Here is a 24,147-nt window from a genome sequence, read left to right on the forward strand (position 1 = left end):
CAGATGAACTGAAGGCCTTAGGGCCCAGGGAGGAAGTCACGAGAACATCTTGGGAGCCAGGACGGGCTTGCTCAGGATTTCACAAGTATCACAGAAACGAAAGCCTTGCAAAGGTGAATCGTTTGATTTCTTTATAGTGATGTATGACGTTAGGAAATGAAAGTTGTAGGCAGGGCATGGACCAGGTAAGATATACTCCTCACTGAAAATAAATATTCAGTTTCACGTCACTTTGAGAGTTTAATTCTTAATAGTTCTCTTCTACATTCTTTGAAGAATTCTCTTAGTGTAAGAATAAAACTATCTTTGAATTAAGGGGTGGGGGGTGAGCATCCCTTACCCCAGCAATTCCAAACTTTCTAGACACTTATCCTAATCATAAACTTAACCATGTGACTGAGTATTTACCTTAAGGACAGTCAATAAGTACTTGTACATTTTTTAAAAAATCAACCAAGGCAAGATAATTATTGTGGGTTCAGACAACTGAATGCTAATCAGTCATGTAAAAAAAATTGTATCATTCAGGCTAAGAAGATGATTCGTTGAGGAAAGTGCGTGTTGTAAAAGCATGAATACTTGAGTTTGTATCCCTGGAACCTACATAAAAGCTGGGTGATAGACAGATATCTATAACTCCAGCCCTGAATGGGGAAGGCAGAGACCTGTGGATCCCAGAAGGTCACTAGCCAGCCAGTCTAGCTGAAAACCATTAGCTCCAGGTGTGGCAAGGGCCCCTTTCCCCAAAACTAAGGTAGAGAGTAATAGAGCATCGACTGCTACCCCCAGATGTGAACTCACACCTGAGCACGCATCCTGAGTGTGCACACATACACGCGCATGCCCACATGAAAAATCACCGTTCCAGACTAGTCCAGCCGGTCATGATGGTCCACATCTATAATCCCAGCACTCAAGAAGCTGAGGCATGAGCATCACAAGTTCCAAGCCAGCCTGGGACACACAGTAAGGCCTTGAGCATGAGAAATGTGGAGTTTATTTTCATTAAAAATTCAAGATAGTTTTCCTGATGTAGACATTCCTAAAACTATCACCACAATCACAATAAACAAACTTATTCATCATCTCCAAAATGTTCTATATGTCCTTAATTATCTGTCCCTCCAATTTTTCCAAATCTCCCCAAACCAATGTTTGGCATCCTGTACAGGTGTGATTCTTTGTAAGAAGTAAACTTCTGTCTAGATAGAGGTGCTAGGTGCTGAAAACAATAAAGGATATTTACCTAAACAGTGTGAAATCCAATTATGGAGACTTTTTTGAAATTTCATTTTATTGTTATCTGTATTTGATAAAGTGTAAATGATACATACCAGTTGCTTTGTAGTAAACAGGAATCATTGAAAGTACTTAAACATCTACCACAATTGCTCAATGGTAGTAAACTTACCTGGCATGGGTAAGCCATAGGTGAGACCCCTAAGCACTGCAAATCAACATTGCCATTGTTATCATTATCATCATCATCACCATCATGTGCTGAATGTAACCCACAAGATGGGCGCAGTGCCCAGGCAGTTGATGAATGCCTTTTGAATGGGGCACCTGCTGTTGACGTGGCATTGCCTTCAAACATTTCTCAGTTGTTCTTGTATGACCTGAGGGGTTGTTGTGTGTAGGCACACCTCATCTAGAATGAAAACCATATGTGTGCTGATGGAAATGCGGATAGTTGCTGGATTGATAGCTTTAGGAACAGTGGATATAGGGCTATTGAAGGTTGTAGGGCTGAGAGGATCATGGAAATGACTATAGCATCTGTAAAGGTGACCACTCTAAGGATGATGAAGCAGTAGAAATCTCTGAAGAGATGAGAACTTTACCAATCATAGCTAAGGTATACTGACAGCAGTAGGGATGGTAGGAGGGATGATGGCTGGAGGGGTGGGGAGTGGTGGTCGTCACGGTTGTAGGAGTAATGGCTATCTGGTAATGGTAGCAGTAGTGATAACCATCAAGATGATGGCCACAGGGGTGACAGTAATGGTAATCATGATCGCAGTAATGACTTGGAAGATGCAAATAGACTGGGGGCATTTACTCAACAGGCAGGGAGATTGTTCACTTTCTGATTTCAGAGGTTTAGTCAGTGAGTGTAGAGCCCAAATAAGCCAGAACATGAAAGGACTGTAGTGGATGACCGGAGACAACAGGATTGGGGCTTTTCTCTGACTGTTCAACTCAAGATCTGTCTGCATCAGAATCTCTGGAGACTGAAGCTGGAACTTCCTTCCTCCCTAGAGGCCAGCAGGGGCCATGATTGCTGTAAGAGCAGGTCACGTGGCAAGGTTTCCTGTATGCTGCTGCTGCTGCTGCTGCTGGGTGTCCATGGCCCTCACCCCCAAGCTGCCACTGCAGCAGTAAAGAGTAGCAGCCCCAGGCTCAGTCTATGCTGTGCCAACTGGCTGGTGCTGGGGAGGCTTTAGCAAGAGACTTTTGCATCTTAGCACCTTGGAGAACAGAGCAGGAGTGCCATCTCTGTAGAGGACCATGTTGCGTCGCAAACCCTCCAACGCCAGTGACAAAGAGCCCACTCAGAAGAAAAAGGTAAGGTGCATCTTTGAGCACACACTCCTTCCTTCTCTCCTCTACACTCTCTACCAAGGCCTTCATGGACTCTTAGAAGGTGGAAGTTGAACCAAGGCTCTATGTTGAGCTTGGAGGTGAGGGTTTTTCCAGAAAGCAAGGGGATGTGGCTCAACGCTCACTTGAGTAGTAAAAGTACTGAAGATACTTTCTAAACTCTGGAATACAGAGCTATGAGTTGGGCCTTTGGAAGTCTAGAGTGATAGACTGAAGAACGTAAGGGTTAAATCCACAGACTTCAGTTGGAGAGTTACAAAATGTAGTGTTCAAATTGAATCCAAAGAGCATAATTAATTTTGTCTCCCTAGCTCGGGTTCTGTGTTGCTTCTGCTCGAGTGTGTCCTCTGGGGACTACCTCATTCAAAGGGCCCTACTAGCCTACCCAGCCAAGGTGGTCACAGACTCCCTAACTCTTTGGCAGGAGTCATAGCCATTGCCCACTAGGCTCAGATCTACAACATCTCCCCCAGGCCACTGTAGATGAAGCAGTAAGTAAATTTCAGACTCAGGAAAAGAGCCCACCAAAATGCAGTAAAGTTCAGGTGGTGGTGGTGGTGGTGGTGGTGTGTGTGTGTGTGTGTGGGGGGTTTGAACAGGTTCTTTCTGGGCAAGCGAACTTATGAAAAATGAGAAATGGAGCTGATGACTTACATGGTGAGTAGGTGTGAGAGCTAAGGAGGAAAAGTTCGTTGGGGGAGGGAAGGGGATTTCAAAGTCCAGGAAGGAAGGTAGCTGTCAAAAATGGCTGAAGTGTTCATCAGCAGCTAGACTGAATGATTCTTGAAGACTCTGATATCCAGGTTACCCTGGCTGTATATATAGAGTTCATTTTATGGCAGGACTCTCCCAGGCAATCAGCCTGTCCAGTCTGCATGACTAAGTGGACCGCAGGAATGGTCCAAAGCAGGCCTGACTAGATCCAAGCACCCAAGCCGTAATCAGGGGCCTCCAGGACTCTCACTGTGCCCTATCCATTTTTCCATGGAATTCAACTCAGGTAAACTGTGGGGGGATGCCCCCTTATCAGAACAGTTCCCAGACAGTGGGCGACAACTAAGAGACAGGCTGAGAGCATTGGGGTGTGCATCCTGTCCCATCTCTCAGGATCTGGGTGGCTGCCGCTTTCGGCTGTAATCTCTCCACTTCAGCTGCTTCTGTAAGATCACAGTGGCGGTAGGTGGAGGAGGGAGAGATTTGTGAATATTCACACAGGGCCTTGTCACCCCACCCCCCACCCCCACCAAAACTAGGCCCCAAAGGCTTGTCATTGGCTGCCACTCCTCAAGAGCAAAGCCACTTCCCCTTGCTCTCAAGCTCATGAGAAAAACAGAGACTGCTATATAGACCCTGGTAGGCCCCAAACCACAGCAGAATCAAGCTGGAAGAAAAAGTCTGAGAAAGAGCTGACACTAGAGATCGAAGCTACCTCAGGCAGAGGTGCCCCAAGGCATACAGAACAAGAAATCCCTTTCCTCTCTCTTGGCTCCAGTTACTCAGATCCTGCATCTGGGAATTCCTCCAGGTTTCCTCTAGAAAAGTCTGTGGTCCACATCCTTTAGTCCACACAAACTGCACCTCACCCCTGCCAGCGCCTCTGGCAGCCTCCAGGAGGCCAGATGAGTTTGCCTTCACATACTCAAGCCCCATACTATAAAAATGCCCTTAACACAACCAAACCTCCAGAAGATGTGGCATCGTCCCAAGGCCCAGAGACAGTAGCCAGCTTCATCTTTGATTGCCAGATGCTCTTTGGAAACTGAGGTTATGTGACAGAAGGGAATATACAGGGACAAAGGAAGCTCCTCCCTCCTGTTTCTGCCTCTTTTTCCTCCTTCAGCCAATGAAAATGTACTGGAGAGAGGGCAAGAAAGTGGAGTTAGAATCCTGTCATTCTGCCATAGGACCCTGGACAGTACTTCCCCTGGGCCTCAGTTTCTTGACCTCTGAAAGAAAAAGTGATCTCTGGAGGTAGGGCTCACTGGAATAATAGCTGTGAGAGCACCCTCTCCGGTGTGTGCTTCTGCCTACAAGGGGGTGCTAGCTTTGGCATGAGCCCAGATGGAGAAGACACACAGCAAAGAATAAACCAAGGTCCCAGTCTTGAAGTACAGAAAGCAAGGCCTAACGGTATGGAGAGCCACACTGAGGGAAGGCTTGTTAGCGGCCACGTGCTACACTCTGTACTTCAGTCACGGTTTAGCTTGCGGAGTTTTCACTGCAACCTCAGAGTAGAGACAGGTATATACTGATTTCACAATGGACACTCCAACTGGGGACATTTGCTGGAGCTATCACAGAGTGTGTTGCAGCGTTCCAAGCCAGGGTGCTTAATTTCAGACTCTTATCTCCTTTTCTCTGCATACCCTTGTCCCATAACTGATCTCAGAAGCACTAAGAAAGAGTAACAAGCATAAGATTTAGTCCTCAAGTAGAAGAACTCTGCAAGGAACACCCAGAAAGTTGTGGACTGAGAGATGAGACAAGCCAACAGAACAGAGGAGGAAGTAGGCCTTTGCTACAGTAGGTTCAGAACATGGTACCTACTGTGGTTCATAAGGATGCAGGATGCTCTAGAGTAGGAGGGATTCTCCCTTAGCTGCTCTGTGGACACTTGCATCATCTTCAAGTTCCAACTACTTTCCTTTTGCTCTTACTTCCATCAAACATCCATGTCCAGGTCTAAGAAGTGGAGAGGGATTTGGTCTAGATTTGTCTTCCCTAAAGAGAGCCCTTCTCCAGTGAATCCCTATTTTCTAGCCTCTCTCCAAGGCAAATGCAAAGAACCTAGGCTCATGTTCAAGTGCTACATTGTTGTTTCCTTTCTGTCTCTTTCTTCTCCCTTTCCCAATAATAGCACATTGCTCCCCATGGGTGTGTGTGTGTGGGGTCTCATGTCACAGGTCTAGAGTAACACCCCACCAACGCATGCTCTGTAGTTACACTATAGGTTAAGCATCCTTATTATGAAAATATGGAATGCTCCAAACTCTGAAGGATCTTGAAAATCAACACGATGCCACAAGTAGAAAATTTCACACCTGACCTCCCATGAAAGGTCACAGTCAAAACACAGGCACACTATAAGTGCTCTATAAAATTACCTTCAAGCTATGTATATAAGGACTATATGAAACATGTAAGAAATTCATGTTTAGATGGCACATTACCAAAATAGCTCATCATATATATATATATATATATATATATATATATATATATGCAAATATTTGATTTTGTTTAAATCGGAAGGTCTAATGCTTATCTAGTATTCATAGAGCTCTGAGTTCCATACCCAACACAACTTAAGCTGAGTATAGCAGCCATAGACTTGTAACTAATATGAATATTAGTCATTTTCTGCTACATAGCAAATTAGAGGTCAACCTGGACTGCTTGAGGCACTGTCTCAAAAAGCAAAATCTGAAATGTGGAAGACTTTTGATTCTACACATTATAGGTAAATTATATTCAACTCATGGCTGTCCATTATTCACAAGAGAATGCCTACATCCCTTGGTGTGGCTAGCAAGGACCTTCCATGATTGTTTCTGCTTGGCCTCCCAGAAGAGCCATGGGCAGATCCACTATTACATCACCTCAGACTACCCATAGCTCTCGCTCATTCAAATGCTTCCTAGCTCCAAGTGGAGGGACTATCCCATCTTCTGCCTGGGGCCATTCCAGTGTTCTTCCTCCACAGTTGTCCCTGCCTGTTCTCCTAGAGGCTTCAAGCAAACAGTGCCTGTAGTCAGCGCTATACCCAGTTTTTTTCTATCTTGTCTTGGGACCAACTGTGAGATGGCACAAGCATGCTAATCACGTGGCCTTCCAGGGTTCCCAGACCTGGGTTTAGGAGTGCCCTGCTCTTGTGTCTCCACTACCAGCCATGGGACTCTGCCTAGAACACTTAATTTCTCTGCATCTCCATTTCCTCCACAGAGAGCTGGGGATATAATATGGAGTTGATGATGCTGGAATAGGGTGTCATCACATGTGAAGAACTTGGCACACTATTAGGCATATAGCTAGTAGTTAACCTTTCTATGATGGTTTCCCATACACACAGAGGCTAAGGCATGGACTAATGAAATAACTGAGAGGGCAATTCAGGGAATACGTAGGAAAGGTGTGCCACCTGGTGCACTGGGGAAGCCATGAGGGGTGATCAGAGAGGATCTCTGTAGGGGTGCTGCCTTTGAAAATGGAGTAGGAGGGGCTGGCAAGATGGCTCAGTGGGCAAGAGTACTGACTGCTCTCCCAAAGGTCCTGAGTTCAAATCCCAGCAACCACATAGTGGCTTACAACCACCAGTAATGAGATCTGACACCCTCTTCTGGTGTATCTGAAGACAGCTACAGTGTACTTATGTATAATAATAAATAAACCTTAATAGGAAGGAAGGAAGGAAGGAAGGAAGGAAGGAAGGAAGGAAGGAAGGAAGGAAGGAAGGAGAAAGAAGAAAGAAAGAAAGAAAGAAAGAAAGAAAGAAAGAAAGAAAGAAAGAAAGAAAATAGTAGAAGAGGAACCAGTTTTTTATCTGAGTATGATATCCATATGGTGAGTTTCCATTAAAATAGATATCCCCAGGTAGGCAGCACTCAGCTCAAGAAATAATTCATTTCTGAAATTCCAGAAACGCCAGGTGGTGGTGGCTCGAGCCTTTAATCCCAGCACTTGGGAGGCAGAGACAGGGGGATTTCTGAGTTCGAGGCCAGTCTGGTCTACAAAGTGAGTTCCAGGACAGCCAGGGCTATACAGAGAAATCCTGTCTCGAAAAAAAAAAAACAAAAAAAAACAAAAAAAAAAAACCAAAAAGAAAAAAGAAAAAAAGAAATTCCAGAAACTTCTCTCATAGCCCTACCTGTTACCACATACCCTCCTCCCCAAAGGTAACCACTTTCCTGACTTCCAACAGCTTAAACGAGTTCCTCTGTGCTTTAAACTTTGTGTAGGGAGAATCAAGGGTCAAACTTTTGGGGGAAGCAGAGCCGTTTTCATTGACTGTGTGTGGTGAGATTTAGTCATATTTTTTGAAATAAAGAAAATAGTTGCGATCATTGCATTGCTGGTTTCTGTCCTTCTGTATGATTCTAATACAATTAGTCCATTCTATAGCTGATGGACGTTTGTGTTGTCTCTATGTAAACTGTGTCTAAAGGGGATTTCTCTAGCAATTACTAGAAGTAGAGTATTTTTTTGTGGGGAAATGTCCAGGTTACGAGTTTGTAAATAGGTCATACAAAAGGCTGAACACAAACCAGTGTTCCAGGAAGGACAAATGTGTCAGGTGACATTCCCAGCACTGAATTCGTACTTGGTTCAACTTGACAGCAGCTCCGTGTAGCAGAAGGTTTTGTCTTTATTTTACTAATGAGGAAACAGCAGCACGGAGAAAATAGTAACTCACACAGCTGGCCAGTGGCAGGAAAGAAGAAAGTGAGGTTTGAAAGGTTAAATAAGTCGTGTGAGGCCACACATACCAGTCATACCAGAGTTGAATTTAGCAAGGCCCAATGCCCAGTGTGTAGCTGTTTTCAAGAAACATCATGTCTAAGCTCTCCTTAAACGTGATGCTTCCTCACTTGCATGCACAACTCCTAGCCAGGTCTCACCCCAGAGGGAACACAGATAATGATAATGACGATGATGATGATGATGACGACGATGATGATGTTGAGCTCGTGGATTTCAACTCATCTCTAGACTAGGTTATCCCAGGGTGAGCAAAAGTCAACCAGGATATTTGGGGCTGCCCTTGAACATGGAGGAAGGCCTGGTTAAAAAGCCACCTTAGCTGACTCTTGCCATTGATAGCCTAAAGATCGTATGCACCTGACATATGTATGTATGTATGTATGTATGTATGTATGTATGTATGTATGTATTTGGGCTAAGAGGTGGCCAGCTGCCCAAGTTCCAGAATTATCTTCATGGCCCTTTGGGTTGTCTCCTTATGCTTTGAGCTTAAGTTCAGAGGAGCCATTGCAAGAGCCTGGGAGTCAAAGGCCTTTCCTCCCAGCCTCCCAGCCTACAGATTAATGACAGGAAAAGGCCCCGGGGAAAGAGCTGTGATTAGAACAGCCTAGCACTGAGTTTACTCTTCCCTAACAAAGCCAACTTCCTACCCCACATCTACCCTCCTGCTTGCTTTCCAGCCTCGCAAGTCCCTGGGGTTTCAGGGGCGACTCTCAGCCTCCTGGTCTGGAGACTAGGCTAAGCAGTTATGGAGGGAAGGCCACAATAGGCCCCATCAGACTATAAATAGCAACCTAGCCTGCTCTTCTTGGGCCCAAGCCAGCCTAGTGCCCACCCTCTCTCTGTTCCCTCTTTTCCATGCAATACGAGAGGGAAGTCATCCAGGCAGCTGTATCCTACCATACAAGAAAAGGAAATAGATGCAAGGTAGAGGAGAGCGGGGAAAGAAAGAAAGAGAGTAAAGAATAATGTGGGCGGGTGCCAAGGATGGAGGCGACACATGGGAATCATGGGAATCGCCACATGGTCAGACATTCCTCTCTGTGTATACACTCATGGTCCCACTTTCCAGGTCTTGATCACAAAGGGAGCTTACAGACCAACCAAGGCTCCAGGCGCTGCACGTACGTGGCCGGATAAAGCTAGTTTCTGCTTGGCCTGACTGCTGACCTAGTTTCTGGTCAACTACCTCTAGGAATACATGACCCTGAAACCCAGTTGCTGATTCAGCTTTGGTCAAGACCCAGAAAAAGTACCAGAGGGCCACATTACATCTCTTAGGAGTTTGGACAAATTGCACTTGTTGAGGGGCAGGCGATATTGCCCTCTGCTCTGGGGTAGGGGGTTGTCACTGGACACACCCCCATTTAGTAGGAAGAAGGATGTGAAACCTTCAGCTTTAGTCAGGGTTTGGAGCTCTGGTTCCTCAAGCCCTTATCTTGGGTGTCTGCAGTCTATCCCCACTCTATCTGTCTGGCCATCTGTGAACCCTGGTTCCTGTGTGTGTCTTCTGGTCTTGTCTGTTTATCATGACACAGGCTTAGCCTCAGCTCTTTGTGCCTGCAGCTATCCCAGTTACCTGTCCTGTCCTGTTTTCTGGCTGATATCTCAGCATGTACATGTATATACAGTTAAAGATCACTTCCTGTAGATAGTCTCATCCACACAAACAACAGGCCATGCCTCAAAGTCCAAACAGTAGGAGAAGTCATCAGTTGCCAGGTTCTCACATCTGTGGCTGAGGTTAAAAGCTGAGATGAGTCAAGAGAAACAACATGGTGGGTTTCTTAAACTGAATTAGCTCCAATCATTTATGAACCAAATCTATGGGCGTCTTCTATAAGTAAGTAAGTCTGTGGTTTTTCTAGAAAGTGTCATGCAAGCATCTGGTGGGATTTTCTCTTCTGAGACATGAGTTCATCAGTCTATAGGCCTGGATGTGTTTACCCCGTCTCTGTGTTAGCAGCCTGGCTCAGTGTACAAGCCACGTGGAAGCCAGAGGCATGCTTTTGGAAGGGATCTCAACCGAGTTCCCTTCTGGCATCTTCATATATGCTAAAGCATACGTTGACTCTGACCCATTAAATCTTTCATGCCAGGGCTCTCTGACCAAACTTTCAGTGGTAGAAATTTGGGTTTAGTCTGGAACTGCATAGAGGTATGAAGCATTTGATGCCAGAAGTCAATTGTTCTGTGGCTAAGGATAGCAGAAATGTACATCTTGTCCCTTTGCCTCTCGGTTTCTGTGGCTCTACCCAGCCCTGGTGTGGGCGTGTGTGCCCAGAGGGAGAAGCGATCCACCCCTGGGGCCATCATTTTAGCGCTACTGATGAGAGCATCTGCTTCTTCCAGCTCTCACTTCAGCGCTCCAGCAGCTTCAAGGATTTTGCTAAATCGAAGCCCAGCTCCCCTGTGGTGAGCGAGAAAGAATTTAACCTGGATGATAATGTGAGTTTCAGAGATTCTTTGTCGTCTGGGAAGAGGGGGTAGCAGGGGAAAGGGAAAATAGGAGGGATTATTAGCATTACTGGGACAAAGCTTTCTTAACACAGTGCCACTTCTCCTAGGCACCAAATTCCTGCACCCAAAAATCCTACAGGTATTAATTACATATCAGAAAGCAAATTAAATCACAAATTAATAAGTCCGAGAAGAGGACTGGGCCTGGTGAGAATGGGGACGAGGTGACTCTCCAATCACCTCCACCTAATTCAGGATCCTGAAGACTTTTTTTGTATACCAAAACCTGGATCCATGCCAGCGTTACCATGGTCCCTGTACCTCTTCTTTTGTTGTCACAGATTCCAGAAGATGATTCAGGTGTTCTTACCCCGGAGGATTCTGGGAAGAGTGGCAAAAAGTTGGGAAAGAAGTGGAGGGCAGTCATTTCCCGAACCATGAACAGGAAGATGGGCAAGATGATGGTGAAGGCCTTGTCAGAGGAGATGGTAAGGCTTGGAATCCAAGGGTGGGCTGAGGCCAAGGAGGGTTAAGGAGGCCATTCTGGCAGGGCAGTGAGCATGATCACCCGAATAGTCACTACTAAAATGAGGAGATGCTGCTCAATGCAGACATGGAGGTGATTCTGGTGGGTAGGGGGTCTACTACCAGCAGGAGGCTGGCCAGGAAAGGACTGTGTTTGAGGAATGATGAAAGTCTGGGCAGTAGAAGCTTCCTGTAAAGATGGGTAGCTAAAAGGAAGATGAGCTTTTTTGAACTATGTGAATCCAATTAGAAACTTTGGAAGAAGACTATGGGATTGATTAAGGAGGACTGATTCCAGGAAAATAGAGAGAAAAATACAGATGCTCTTCTGTTTACCATGTGGCTGCATCCCGATAAGCCATAAGTTCACAATGCCATGAGTTGCGAATGCATACCCCCTAACCTACTGGACACCACTAAGCTTAACACCATAGCACTGTGCAGAGCATCACTTGCTTCCCCTCATGGTTTGATGGCTGATGGAGAGCTATGACTTGCTGCTGTTACCCAGCATCACCAGAGAGGTTCACACTCCATAGTGCCAACCTGGGCAAAGATCCAAATTCAAGATTGGATTTCAAGTGTGGTTCCCACTGAATGCTATCACTTTTGTAACCATCAAAAAGTCGAACAGATTGTGGAACTAACTGAAGGGGTGGCTCAGCAGTTAAGAGTGTATACTGCTCTTTCAGAGAATGGGTGATTGCTTCCCAACAACCATCGTAGGTGACTTAAAAGCACCTGTAATTCCAGTTCAAGGTATCCAAGGCCCTCTTCAGGACTCCCAAGGCACTTGCACTGATATGCATATACCCACCAACAGCATCCCATCCGCTCTTATATACACACACATAATTTTAAAATCTTTAAAAGAAAGACAAGTAGATCAGTTGAACCATCATTAATTCAAAGACTGTAAAGAAAATGGAGGTTGCTAACTTCAGCCCAAGGAGGAAGGTGATACAGAGAGCTATGGGGCAGGAACAGCCCTGGAAGCTTAGAGCACACAGCAGACTGCTTGTGCTTGTGGCTCTTATAGGAGTCTTGAATACACAAGCCAGTTCAACTGGCTTGTGAGAGCAGTTGGTTAATTGTCAAGAATTTTGCAAGGCAGTTGTTAAATCAATTTCTATAGACTGACAGAAATCAGCAGTAAAGTACTTGTCTAGCATGTACAAAGATCTGGATTTAATCACCAACACTACCAAACATACACAGAGAGAGAGAGAGAGAGAGAGAGAGAGAGAGACAGACAGAGACAGAGACAGAGACAGAGACAAAGAGACAGAGACCGACAGAGACAGAGACCGACAAAGAGACAGAGACAGACCGACAGAGAAACAGGCAGAGAAACACAGAGAGCTAGCTTTAAATCTACATGCTACTAAAAACAAAGGTTGTCCTAATTAGAGTTACCATTGCTGTAATGTAACATTATAACCAAAGCCCTCCCACATCAATCACTAATTGAGAAAGTGCTTTACAGCTGGATCTCATGAAGGCATTTCCATAACTGAGGCTCCTTCCTCTCTGATGACTTTTAGCTTCTGTCAAGTTGACATAAAGATAGCTAGGACAAAGGCGATGCTAAAAATCTTCAAAATCCATCATCCCCTAATTCTAGCACAACCTGTTATTCTTACAGACGCTACTGACATTTGTGTGTATAAGTATCTAGGCAACAGAGATAACCTAGATATCTCTTTTGAGAATTTATCCAGGGACATGCAATTGTACCCGGTGTTGACCATTGATGGGGAAGATTCACAACATAGGAAGTGGCAAATCATCATGTGTTTTATTCTGGTACCAGCTGGTACCCAACAGCACTCAGATGCACTGACTCGAGATGTGAGGAGCTCTGGAGTCAAGCTGCCTAGTTGTTTCCCACAGGCCTTGGCAAAGTTAGCGATCTGAAAACTCAGGCCACCCACACCACTTCTCTTCAGGCATTACCTCGAGGATTAAAGGAAATGGCAGGCCAGCCTGGCACACAAGAATCTGGACATTTGTTCTTTGACATAATTATCTGCCTGACTGGATCAAGCACACAGCCCCAAGTCCAATCTTTGTTGCTCTGGCCTCTTCTTCATGTCCATCAGCACTGGAAGCTGACAAAGTATTTCACTAAGTGCCTCTTTCTGTAACCTAGGAAATCCAGGTCTGCCAACCCAGTTTTTTTTTACAAAAGAGAAAACTAAGGTTCGGAATGTGGTACTGAGCCTGTCACAAAACTGTGAACTGCACCAGGCTCATACCCAGTTCCACTGCACTGGGGGCTTGGCCTATGTTACCCCAGCAAGGCTTCTCAGACCCTCCCACACTCTTTCTACAGGGAGACACGCTGGAAGAGGGCTCAGCTTCTCCAACATCTCCAGACTGCAGCCTGGACAGCCCCGGGCCTGAGAAGATGGCCCTGGCCTTTACTGAGCAGGAAGAGCGTGAGCCGCCATCTCTCAGCCGCCAGACATCAACAGGTGAGTAGGGGAAGTGAGTGGACACCTGCCAAATCTGGAGCATGTCACTGCCAAAACCAGACTGGGGCAGTGCCAGGGGCTTTTCTGGGAAAGGGTTGAAAGAGAATCGTGGATTTGTCTTCTGCTTACTGGAACCATCTCAACCCACTTCACATTAAATCCTCATCACAACGTGATAGGACTAGTACTGTTATCCCCACTTTGTTGATGTGGAAAACTGAGGCTCAAGGAAGTTAAGTGACTTTGCCAAGTGACCCACTATTGAACTCGGATCTGCCTCACAGGAGCTTCCACTTGTTATCTCAGGCCCTGAGAGGCCCACGAGCAGAGGAAGCGCCTCATTGTCCCCTTAAACTAGCCTGTCCTCAGTTGTCCAAGGGAATGTATGTGTTACGGCCTCCAGAGTGTCTGAACCATCCCACCTTGAAGTCCAGAGACAAGAGTTTTTAGTTCTTAAGAGGCGTGCTCCTGGACCCAAGAGCTCTATGTACTGTGCTTATGGTGCCCCTGAACATCTAGAAGTTCAGGGGCTAGCCTGAGGTACCTTGCCTGAAGGAGTCCCTGGAGCTCACCCCACTTTTGTCACTCTTTCTCTGGCTCTACAGACACATCTCTCTACCTCCCACTGAAATCCACTTAAAATGCCCACCATCCTGCCCTTCTCTGGTAGAGCAAGTATGCCCGCATCTTCATTAGGCCTTGCTACTAAACGTTGTCTTATAAAATTGCGAAAGTAAGAGAACCCTGCAAGGTATGTCTTCCTGTGTGGAAAGAGCAGTCTAGTGAGAGTAAGAAGGCCTGGAGTGGAGTAGAGCCAGCCCCATCACTTATACATGAGAGGCCTTGGGGAGGTCATGTGGTCTACCTGGCCTCTGATTTCCTAACTCATTCAGTAGGACATTGGCCTTGCTGGGCCCCAAAGGCTTCCTGGTTTTGTCCATTCTTTAGTCTCTGTGAGTCAACTCTCCAGCTCTTCATTGTCTAAAGCCCTAGAGGTAAAGAGCTATGATTCACCAGAGTGGCTACAGGGATGGATCCAAATCACTTCTGCACTTCCTGCTAGAGTACAGCTTGTGGCCCCAGTGGAAACCTTGGGAGCTCCCTGTAGTGCCCCTGCTAGGCACTGCCTAGCCCAGCTGCCTTGAGACAACGACATGCTTCCTCTCTGTCCATCTCCTGCAGGCAGTGAACTCTGTAGTCCTGGCCCAGGCTCCGGAAGCTTCCTAGAGGAGTCACCGGCTCCCCAGTACACGGGGCCTTTCTGTGGGCGTGCCCGAGTCCACACTGACTTCACTCCCAGCCCTTATGACCACGACTCATTGAAACTGCAGGTAAAGTTGGCATCTGAGTCCTGCCAGAGCCTGGCAGGCTTCGACCAGAAAGAAAGGAAGCAAAAGCCTAAATATGAAAGTATCAGCAGAAGCCTAGTGACCCCTTCCTTCCCCGCTTTCTTCTCTCCTACCCCTACCCACACCCCCCAGAAAGGAGATGTGATCCAGATCGTTGAAAAGCCACCTGTGGGCACATGGCTGGGCCTGCTCAATGGCAAGCTGGGTTCTTTCAAATTCATCTACGTGGATGTGCTACCCGAGGAGGCTGTGGGGCCTGTACGCCCCAGTCGCCGACAGAGCAAAGGCAAGAGGCCCAAGCCCAAGACTCTGCATGAACTGCTGGAGCGCATTGGCCTAGAGGTTTGAATCGGATTTGCATTAATGTCTGGGAGCAAAGGAGGCAGACTTGCCACTGGGATGGGGTCAAGGGGACAACTGCTATGTACAGAGGAAAGGTTCCAGGCAGGGGTGGCTTACAAAGGAGACTGATGGCCGCCTGCCTCTCCCCCCAGGAACACACATCCACCCTACTGCTCAATGGCTACCAGACGCTCGAAGACTTCAAAGAGCTGCGGGAAACGCACCTCAATGAGCTGAACATCATGGACCCACAACACCGGGCCAAGCTGCTCACAGCTGCAGAGCTGCTACTGGACTATGACAGTGAGTGGCTTTACTAGGGTGTGGCCATAGGTTTGTACTCTGCCCCAGAGTGCCTTTTGCAGTAAGAAGGCACTTTCCACACTTGAATTGGTGTTTCCAGGGAAATGTAGGGGTGGGGAATGGAATACATCATAGAGGTAATCAGGCCCAACTCCCTTTTGGATCAGAGGGGAGATTGAGACCAGAGAAGGTAAGGCATTTGCATGAAGCTGGGTAATAGCCCCAGAGTCCAAGTCCAGGCTGCTGGGTACCAGCTTGGTGCTGGAGATGTTTGAGCTCTTGGGCCTGGGAACAGCTCCTAGCCACCTTGTATGCTGGACGTTGGGAGAAGGGAAGCAGAGGTGGTGGGAAGAGTCAGAAAAGCTGACCTGCCTACAAAAGACTTGCCTAAGTGTTCCCAGCCCATGACCCGGGCACCGAGGGCTTCTGCAAACACGCTGCTATCCCACCCCTAGCTTCACCTCCATCCCGTTTAAGACCCAGTCCTGTCATTTTCTCTTCATTCCCAGCAGCTGGCAGTGAAGAGGCTGAAGAGGGTGCAGAGAGCAGCCAGGAGCCTGTGGCGCACACAGTGTCAGAACCCAAGGTGGACATCCCACGTGACTCCGGCTGCTTTGAGGGCTCAGAGAGTGGGCGTGATGAGGCAGAGCTGGCAGGCACAGAAGAGCAACTGCAGGGTCTCTCCTTGTCTGGGGCACCTTGATGCGAAAATGTCCTTTAAGGCTGAGGCTGAACCCTAGCTGCAGAGACTGCAGGGATGGGTGTGGCCTCCCATAATGGCATAGGACCAGAGGACTGGTGCAGAATCTGGCCCTGCTTCCCCAGAGAGGCTTATGGTTGAGGCCCCTACCAGGATGCTACAGGCTCAGATAGAGTGGATAAGGGACTGCCCAAAGGCATATGCTGCCCTTTGGATTCTCTCCCTCCACCAGTGACTGACAATATGGCCCCTTCTGGCACCTCCTATTCTCCCACTATGGCCATGTAAGTGGGGCACCAAGGGACCTAGCCATGCCATGTGATCACGGCCCCAAAAACCTTCTTACCCTCACGCCACTGTCCCATTGCTTCTAAGAAGGACGCCGAGCCACTGTCTCAAAGCACTCTTTAAGCCCTGGGGAAGCTTGCTCCTTCAAAGGATCTCAGGTGGACATAGTGAGTTTGGAATTCCTTAATGAGGTTTGAAAGAACCTTCACACACGTTCTCCACTATCCTTCTCAACATTTTCGAGGTCTGACCACTAAGTCACAAGACTTGAACTATGTCTGTGCTTCTTTTGACTTCATCCTGGTCGGGATTCGAATAGGCAGTTATTGAGGGTCCCACCAGTTGACACTGTGTACCTTTAAATATTTGCTCTCTCGCTGCCTGCTAGCCAGGACACCAGTGAGTAGGCTTCTTGAAGAGGCTGTAAGGGCCTAGGGTTTCCAGTGAAACCTGATGCCTTCTCAGTCATCTCATACCTTTCTGTGTGACCCAAACTGAGTGCCACCATTTCCCAACTTAAAACAATGCCCATAGCTCATATGATAAGTGTCTCCACCTGTTTCTTGGCTCCTTCAAATGAGATTTCCTACAGGCTGATTGAAGATGGTGACACCTGGCTTCCAATAATGCACCTGCCTCCTGCAAGCCAGATGCGGGTATGGACCCAGGCTTGGTCATTTATGTGGATCTTCTGAAGCAAAGGGAGCCTTTGATTGACATTGGAGGCTCCACTATACCCAACATTGCTCTGCTAAAGATTTTAGTGTCCTAACTCCACAGGATCAGGAGATTATCACAACTATTACTGGGGTACCCTTGACTCCAATAGCAAGAGCAGTCCTTCCTGAAGCTGGGTCAACTGTGCCCATCACAGGTAGGACTACCTACTTAGTAAGTGGGCATGCTTCTGATCTACTACTACCAGGGATTTTCATAACTTCGAGTTTGGGCAAAGGAGTTGAATGTACATAAGGAGTAGCAGGGAGACAAATTAGTAGCAATAAATATAAATAGAACTTAATTACTGTCGTCTGTTTTCTTTCCTATGGAGAGAGGGTTGGGGCAGGGATAACTCCCAATTTAAAGCTGACCTCAGCAAAATATCCACTCATTGTCCATTCAGGGCCATCTTTCCCCTCCCTGAGGATGCAAGTATCCTTGACTCTGCTAACCTAACTCTCCATCTAAAGGTACAGCTGGCTCTGTGCATCCTTCCACACATCCCTACCGAGAACTGGGCTCATATGACCATAGCCACAGGTCTTGTTGGGATGTGAGAGCTGGCAGGAGAAGAGCTACTTCCCTCTTCCCATAATCACTTCAATAGGAGCCCTTTAAACTCCTTCATCCCTGTGAAGAAGGGTCTACACTGGGGAGGGGGCTTACAGGGAACAAAAGTGGAACAGCTAGGATTTGCAGGGCTTGTCTTCTAAAGCCTTCCTCCTGAGCCTCACTCTGGATACACTAAAGTGTCACAGTTTCCTTGGAAGTGGCGTGGTGATGGAGACCCTGGGCTTTTTTCGTGCATTTCCTGAACTAGGAAGGGCCAATTAGAGTGAGATACGCTACCAGAGTAAATAGGAGGCCACTCTAGGCTGTTCAAGCGTACTGCCCCTATGACTCTGGGTATCAGAAAGCTATGAGCATTATCTTTGCCCAAGAAATAAGTGCCCAGAGAACTATTGCGTCCTTGCTACCATTACTGAACACTTATATGTTGAGATAGCAATCATCACCATGGTCATCATCATTATCCAATTTACAGAGGAAGAAACAAGATGAGAGGTTAGAGAGGGTGACCAGAAAGCCACAGAGCAAGATGTCTACATGATATCCAAGCCCATATTCTCTCAAAAATTACACTTATTGGGGCTGGAGATTTAGCTCAGTGGTAGAGTGCTTGCCTAGCAAGCAAAAGGTCCTGGGTTAGGTCCTAAGCTCTGAAAAAAAAAGAAAGAAAGAAAGAAAAAGTTGCACTTATTTTATATGTATTAGTGCTTTGTCTTCATAGGTGAATATATAAATATGAACCATATACGTGCCTGGTGCCCAGAGAGGTCAGAAGAGGGTGTTGGATCATCTGGAACAGAAATTACGTATGTTTGGGAGTCATCCTGTTGGTGCTGAGACCTGAATCCAGGTCCTCTTCAAGAACAAGTGCTTTTTAACTACTGAGCCATCTCTCCAGTCACCAACTCCATGTCCTTAGACCCACATTCACCCCTATCCAACAAGCTTTGCAACAGCTGTGAGCCCTTCAAAAGAAATCTGACCCTTTAACACAGCCTTTCATTTCCTCTTCCATGATTTATCATATAAAAGAAGTCACACAAGTGTACAAAGATATCTCGATAAAGATATTCACAACAAGTATGTCTGTAAGAAATCAGAAATAACACAAATGGCCAATTACGTTACCATGTGTTCATGCAAGACTATGTTAGCTTCCAGTAGCAGCATGTTGTAGCAAACTAATGACCCAAGGAAATCTTTATGATTTTTCTGTACTCTCAAATTTTTAAATTATATATGTTCGGCTTTCTTGTAAAAGTTGACTATATCAAGAAGAAAGACAAAGTACTATATGTTTATCTAGGAAAAGGAAAACATACAGAATAAAAACTGGCAAGGTCAGTCCTAAGGGTGAAAACCAGAGAGTCGGGACTGAGCCAGGGAGAGCTTCACTTTCCACATACGTGGTCTTTTTGAATGGTGAAAGTTTTAAAAATAGCTTTCGGGGCCTAGAAAACACAGGAGTGGATGCTCACAGTCAGCTATTGGATGTATCACAGGGCTCCCAATGGAGAAGCTAGAGAAAGTACCCAAGGAGCTAAAGGGATCTGCAACCCTATAGTTGGAACAACATGATGAACTAACCAGTACCCCGGAGCTCTTGTCTCTAGCTGCATATGTATCGAAAGATGGCCTAGTCGGCCATCAATGGAAAGAGAGGCCCATTGGACTTGCAGACTTTATATGCCCCAATATAGGGGAATGCCAGGGCCAAAAGAATGGGAATGGGTGGGTAGGGAAGTGGGGGGCGCTATGGGGGACTTTTGGGATAGCATTGGAAATGTAATTGAGGAAAATATGTAATAAAAATATTAAAAATTAAAAATAAATAAATAAAAATAGCTTTCTGTATACTAAAAAATGGGATAGTATGTCACATTTTGAAAAAAAAAGTTACATTTCTGGACATGGTGATGCACAATGCTTGGAAGGCTAAGCAAGAGGGTCTTGAGTTTTGAGGTCATTCTAGACTACATAGCAAATTCCAGGCCAGCCTGTGCTATAGAACAAGAACCTGTCTCAAACACACACACACACATATGCGCACATATACATACATATATGGTTTAACAAAATTCACGCTAGCTGGAATATAGCTCAGCAGTAGAGCTTGTCTCACCTAGTATGCACAAGGACTTGGGCACTATCCCAACACCATAAAGTCAAAACATGTGATTTTACAATACAACTCCAGGTAATGGTTTTTATATTAGTGCTAAGATGAAGAAAGGTAAATATTGGGAAAGAAACACATGAGAAAATTATGTTTTGAGACCCCTTCTTGCCCCGAGGAGAAGACAGAGAGATAAAAAATACTGGCCTCATTTTGGTCAGTAGGACAATTCCAAACTGAAAGGAGGTAGGCACATGACAGCCCCAGTGATCGCAGGAAAAACAGGAGAGGGGCATCATGAATGCAGACAATAGACCAAAATATATAACTGACAAGAACAACAGTGTCCATCAAAGCTGCAGGGCAGCCTAAAGATCCTTCTCCAGGCAGGGTTGCCTCTTGCCTGAAGTGTTGGGAGATGATGCATGGTCGTACCCTTACTTTAAGCTCAGCAAACTCAAATCTGGGGTCCAAAAGGCTGATGTGGACCTTTTGGTGGTCCATATCTCAAGTTGGAGACTGTACCCTCTCACCCCAACCTGGATGTTGGAGGCCCAAGGGACTGTAAACAGTGTCTCCCTTAAAAGGGTGGGGACAGACTAGTCCAAGAGAGAAGATCTTTGCCCAGGAGCCCAACCAGAGCCAGAGGAAACCGGGACGTCCTCTAGAAAAGGTGAGGCCTAGCCTTTTGGAACTCGGGCCAACCTAAGTTCAAGTGTTAGATGCCTCTTACTAACTGGATTACTTTAAACAAGTCATATAACTTCCTTAAGCCTCAACTGCCACATTACATCAAGAAAGTGGGGATATAAATAAGGCCTGGATTGGGGGCACACACCTTTAATTCCAGCACACAGGAGGCAGAGGTTGTGAATTTGAGGCCAGCCTTGTCTACACATCGAGTTCCAGGACAGTCAGAGCTACATATTAGTGAGACCTCATCTCAAACAACAAAAACAGGTAGTGGGGATAATAGTATTAGCCTTGTGATACTGGGACATGTACTTAACAATGAATAATGCATCGGAATGTCCCTATTTTGCACCACTTTGCCACCTCCAACCCATCTTTCTTTCCTTCTTTCTTTCAAGGTACATCTTTCCCAGAACCCTAGGTAATAAGTTTTTAAGGTCTGTCACCGACACTCACTAGTTCCTTGACATCAGGAAAATTACAAATGCATGGGAATAGTGAGCTATTAATAAAAGTAGTTGAATAGGATATTTAGAGAATTAAACATGGTTACACATACTAATTTTTTTGGCATACTGTGTTAATTACTTACAGTTATTTGACCTGTCTTAATTTCCAGAGTCCTGAGCTCTAGCATAGGCCCAGAGGCCATGTCTGTGTGTGTCTATAGACAGCCATTCTTACCTGCCATAGCCCAGAATCAAGCGATCCTTGAGTACCTAAGACATGTTGGGTTTCAAGGGTTGATTGAGGGTGCCAACTCTGATTACCAGGGAAGCTGGTAATGGAGATAAGGGAAGGAGTTTGGAGCAGCCCTGAGTTCTTGCCAATTTGTAGATGTTCAGTCCTAGGCTTCAGACTCCCATAGGCTGCTAGAGAGAAGCCAGGGGTCTGAATCCAGATGAAAGGGTCCAAATCAGCTATTGTCCAACTCAAGATGATGGGCACAGTTTCCTTCCTTCCATCAGAGGGAACAGCTCCTGGCATTGGCACATATAAGCTAAACTGCCTCACTTCTCACAAGCTCCATGTCTTATGAACACTGTCTAAGGTTACCTCAGACAAGTTCTGATCAGCTTCCCACAGACCCTTAGCAGTCCCTCCCCATGTGCCCCCAAGCCCTATGGCAGTGTGGGGCAACATATGGTAAAGGCACCAAACCCTGCTGGTAACCTTCCAGCTTCTTGCTCACTCTCTGACTTTTCACAGGAGTTGGGGCTGCATTTGGACCACCAGGCCCAAGGCCATTGAAATACAAGACAACAGCAGTTTTTTCATAAGGGAAGAAAAAAAGCACACGATCACTATAGTCCCAACAGGGCCCAACACCTTCCACCCTCCTCCTAATTCAGGAAATTCAGAATGAGGTATGAGGTTTCCAAGCTGGGAAAAAAAAAGTGGTTCTCCCAGCTCCCTCTCTCACAATAGAACCTACCTTTGCTTCTCACACAACAGTAACCTCATTACAGTATTATTCAGCCAACAACACAATCAACTGGGAAGGAACTACCTCCCCTCTGGACTCAGCCAAGACTCCTCCTCCAGGAAGTACTTAAATACATGCAATTCTATAGTACTTGATATGTAGGCTTCACCTTTTCCTATAACTTCACAGTGACCAATATAGTGTTTGTATACCATTGCCTCTGGGACTTGCTAGGGATAGCGTCAGAAAGCCAGAATGAGCCCAAGGCAATGGCCCTCACAAAGGCACAGACAATTTGATTGTGGGAACTGGCAAGGCAACTTCCTGACTTTCAATACTAAAGAAACCCCACCACCAGTTCAACCTAAGTGCAGGGGTCTGGAGAAAGATTGAAGAGATTTAAGTTTGAAACAAAAACTCAGTAACCACCCTGTCAACCTGACTATATATAGCCAGGCCCCTAAGATGGAGAAAGCATCAATCCTTATAAACTCCAAATGGCACATAATCCTAAAAGCCGTTGCTGTGTGTCAACAGGCTTCAGAGAGAATGAGGTTAACAATGCAGTTTCTCCTAGTTAACTGTAAGTTAACCGAGATTCTCAACCTTCCCAAATCTGCAACCTTTTAATACAATTCTTAGCATTGTGGTGTCTCGCAACCATAAAATCACTGCTCCTTCATAAAGGCAATTTTGCTCCCATTATGAATCATAATGTAAATTTTTGTTATTCAGGATATCTGATACGTGACTCCCTGTGAATGAGTTCAGTAGTCTGACAGGTTGAGAACCACTGCCATAGCACATGTTCAATACTCAGAAATTATTTACTCAATGTGAAATAAATCAAAGACTTATTTCATGCAAATGCCATTTGTAGTCATCCAAATTCCTTCTGTTTATGCTCACTTAACACAAAGGGAGTGGGTTATACTAGAAAACCCTCAGAATTTTGAATCTAGCGCATCTTCCTTTTGGTCTTGGCTCTACTGCTAAATCTTTACGTGACTTTGGGTAAGTCTTTGTACTTAATTTGGAGAGAGAAAGATCATGAATGTGAGAGCACAAACAAGCAGCATGGCCATTCCATCAATACAGTCCTTTCCTGTATTTCATGACAAACGATCATCATGTATCTTATCTGAACACAAAACTATATTGGAATAGACAAATAGCTACCAATAGACAAATAGATGGGTAGTAGCTCATAGAAAAGACAGTGTGAGTACATATTGTGTGAGTTCCTTTGTGATTGGGTTACCTCACTCAGGATGATGCCCTCCAGGTCCATCCATTTGCCTAGGAATTTCATAAATTCATTTTTTTTAGTAGCTGAGTAGTACTCCATTGTGTAAATGTACCACATTTTCTGTATCCATTCCTCTGTTGAGGGGCATCTGGGTTCTTTCCAGCTTCTGGCTATTATAAATAAGGCTGCTATGAACATAGTGGAGCATGTGTCCTTCTTACCGGTTGGGACATCTTCTGGATATATGCCCAGGAGAGGTATTGCGGGATCCTCCGGTAGTACTATGTCCAATTTTCTGAGGAACCGCCAGACTGATTTCCAGAGTGGTTGTACAAGCTTGCAATCCCACCAACAATGGAGGAGTGTTCCTCTTTCTCCACATCCTTGCCAGCATCTGCTGTCACCTGAATTTTTGATCTTAGCCATTCTGACTGGTGTGAGGTGGAATCTCAGGGTTGTTTTGATTTGCATTTCCCTGATGATTAAGGATGTTGAACATTTTTTCAGGTGATATGTACTCACTGATAAGTGGCTATTAGCCCAGAAAGTTAGGATACCCAACATATAAGATACAATTTGCTAAACGCATGAAATTCAAGAAGAACGAAGACCAAAGTGTGGACACTTTGCCCCTTCTTAGAAATGGGAACAAAACACCCATGGAAGGAGTTACAGAGACAAAATTTGGAACTGTGACGAAAGGATGGACCATCTAGTGATTGCCATATGCAGGGATCCATCCCATAATCAGCTTCCAAACGCTGACACCATTGCATACACTAGCAAGATTTTGCTGAAAGGACCCAGATATACCTGTCTCTTGTGAGACTATGCTGGGGCCTAGCAA

The 24,147-nt window shown here is 45.8% G+C and overlaps 1 protein-coding gene across 2 annotated transcripts; it reads left to right on the forward strand.

Annotated features, from left to right (window-relative positions):
- Window positions 1–2,361: 2,361 nt before the first annotated feature.
- Sash3 (SAM and SH3 domain containing 3) lies at window positions 2,362–17,518 on the forward strand. Of its 2 annotated transcripts, none has more exons than XM_021153516.2 (8): window positions 2,362–2,568; window positions 10,435–10,530; window positions 10,884–11,030; window positions 13,403–13,544; window positions 14,727–14,875; window positions 15,026–15,235; window positions 15,388–15,538; window positions 16,048–17,518. In XM_021153516.2, exons 1-8 carry the CDS (start codon window positions 2,512–2,514, stop codon window positions 16,239–16,241), a joined length of 1,146 nt encoding a protein of 381 aa, XP_021009175.1. In that variant the 5' UTR covers window positions 2,362–2,511; the 3' UTR covers window positions 16,242–17,518. The 2 variants fall into 2 exon arrangements, with proteins under 2 accessions (XP_021009175.1, XP_021009177.1); XM_021153518.2 differs by having other exon boundaries at window positions 16,051–17,518.
- The last annotated feature ends 6,629 nt before the right edge of the window (window positions 17,519–24,147 follow it).

This window comes from Mus caroli, unplaced genomic scaffold, assembly GCF_978045245.1.
Source record: "Mus caroli unplaced genomic scaffold, Mus_caroli_1 scaffold_5, whole genome shotgun sequence".
In the NCBI taxonomy this organism is placed as follows: domain Eukaryota; kingdom Metazoa; phylum Chordata; class Mammalia; order Rodentia; family Muridae; genus Mus; species Mus caroli.

Bases quoted from the DNA above. Each gene is read 5' to 3' on its own strand.
- Sash3 (XM_021153516.2), top strand. From the start codon at position 2,512: ATGTTGCGTCGCAAACCCTCCAACGCCAGTGACAAAGAGCCCACTCAG. The intron at 14,876-15,025 runs GTAAAGTTGGCA...CACACCCCCCAG, and splicing joins ACGACTCATTGAAACTGCAG to AAAGGAGATGTGATCCAGAT. The intron at 15,539-16,047 runs GTGAGTGGCTTT...CTTCATTCCCAG, and splicing joins GCTGCTACTGGACTATGACA to CAGCTGGCAGTGAAGAGGCT.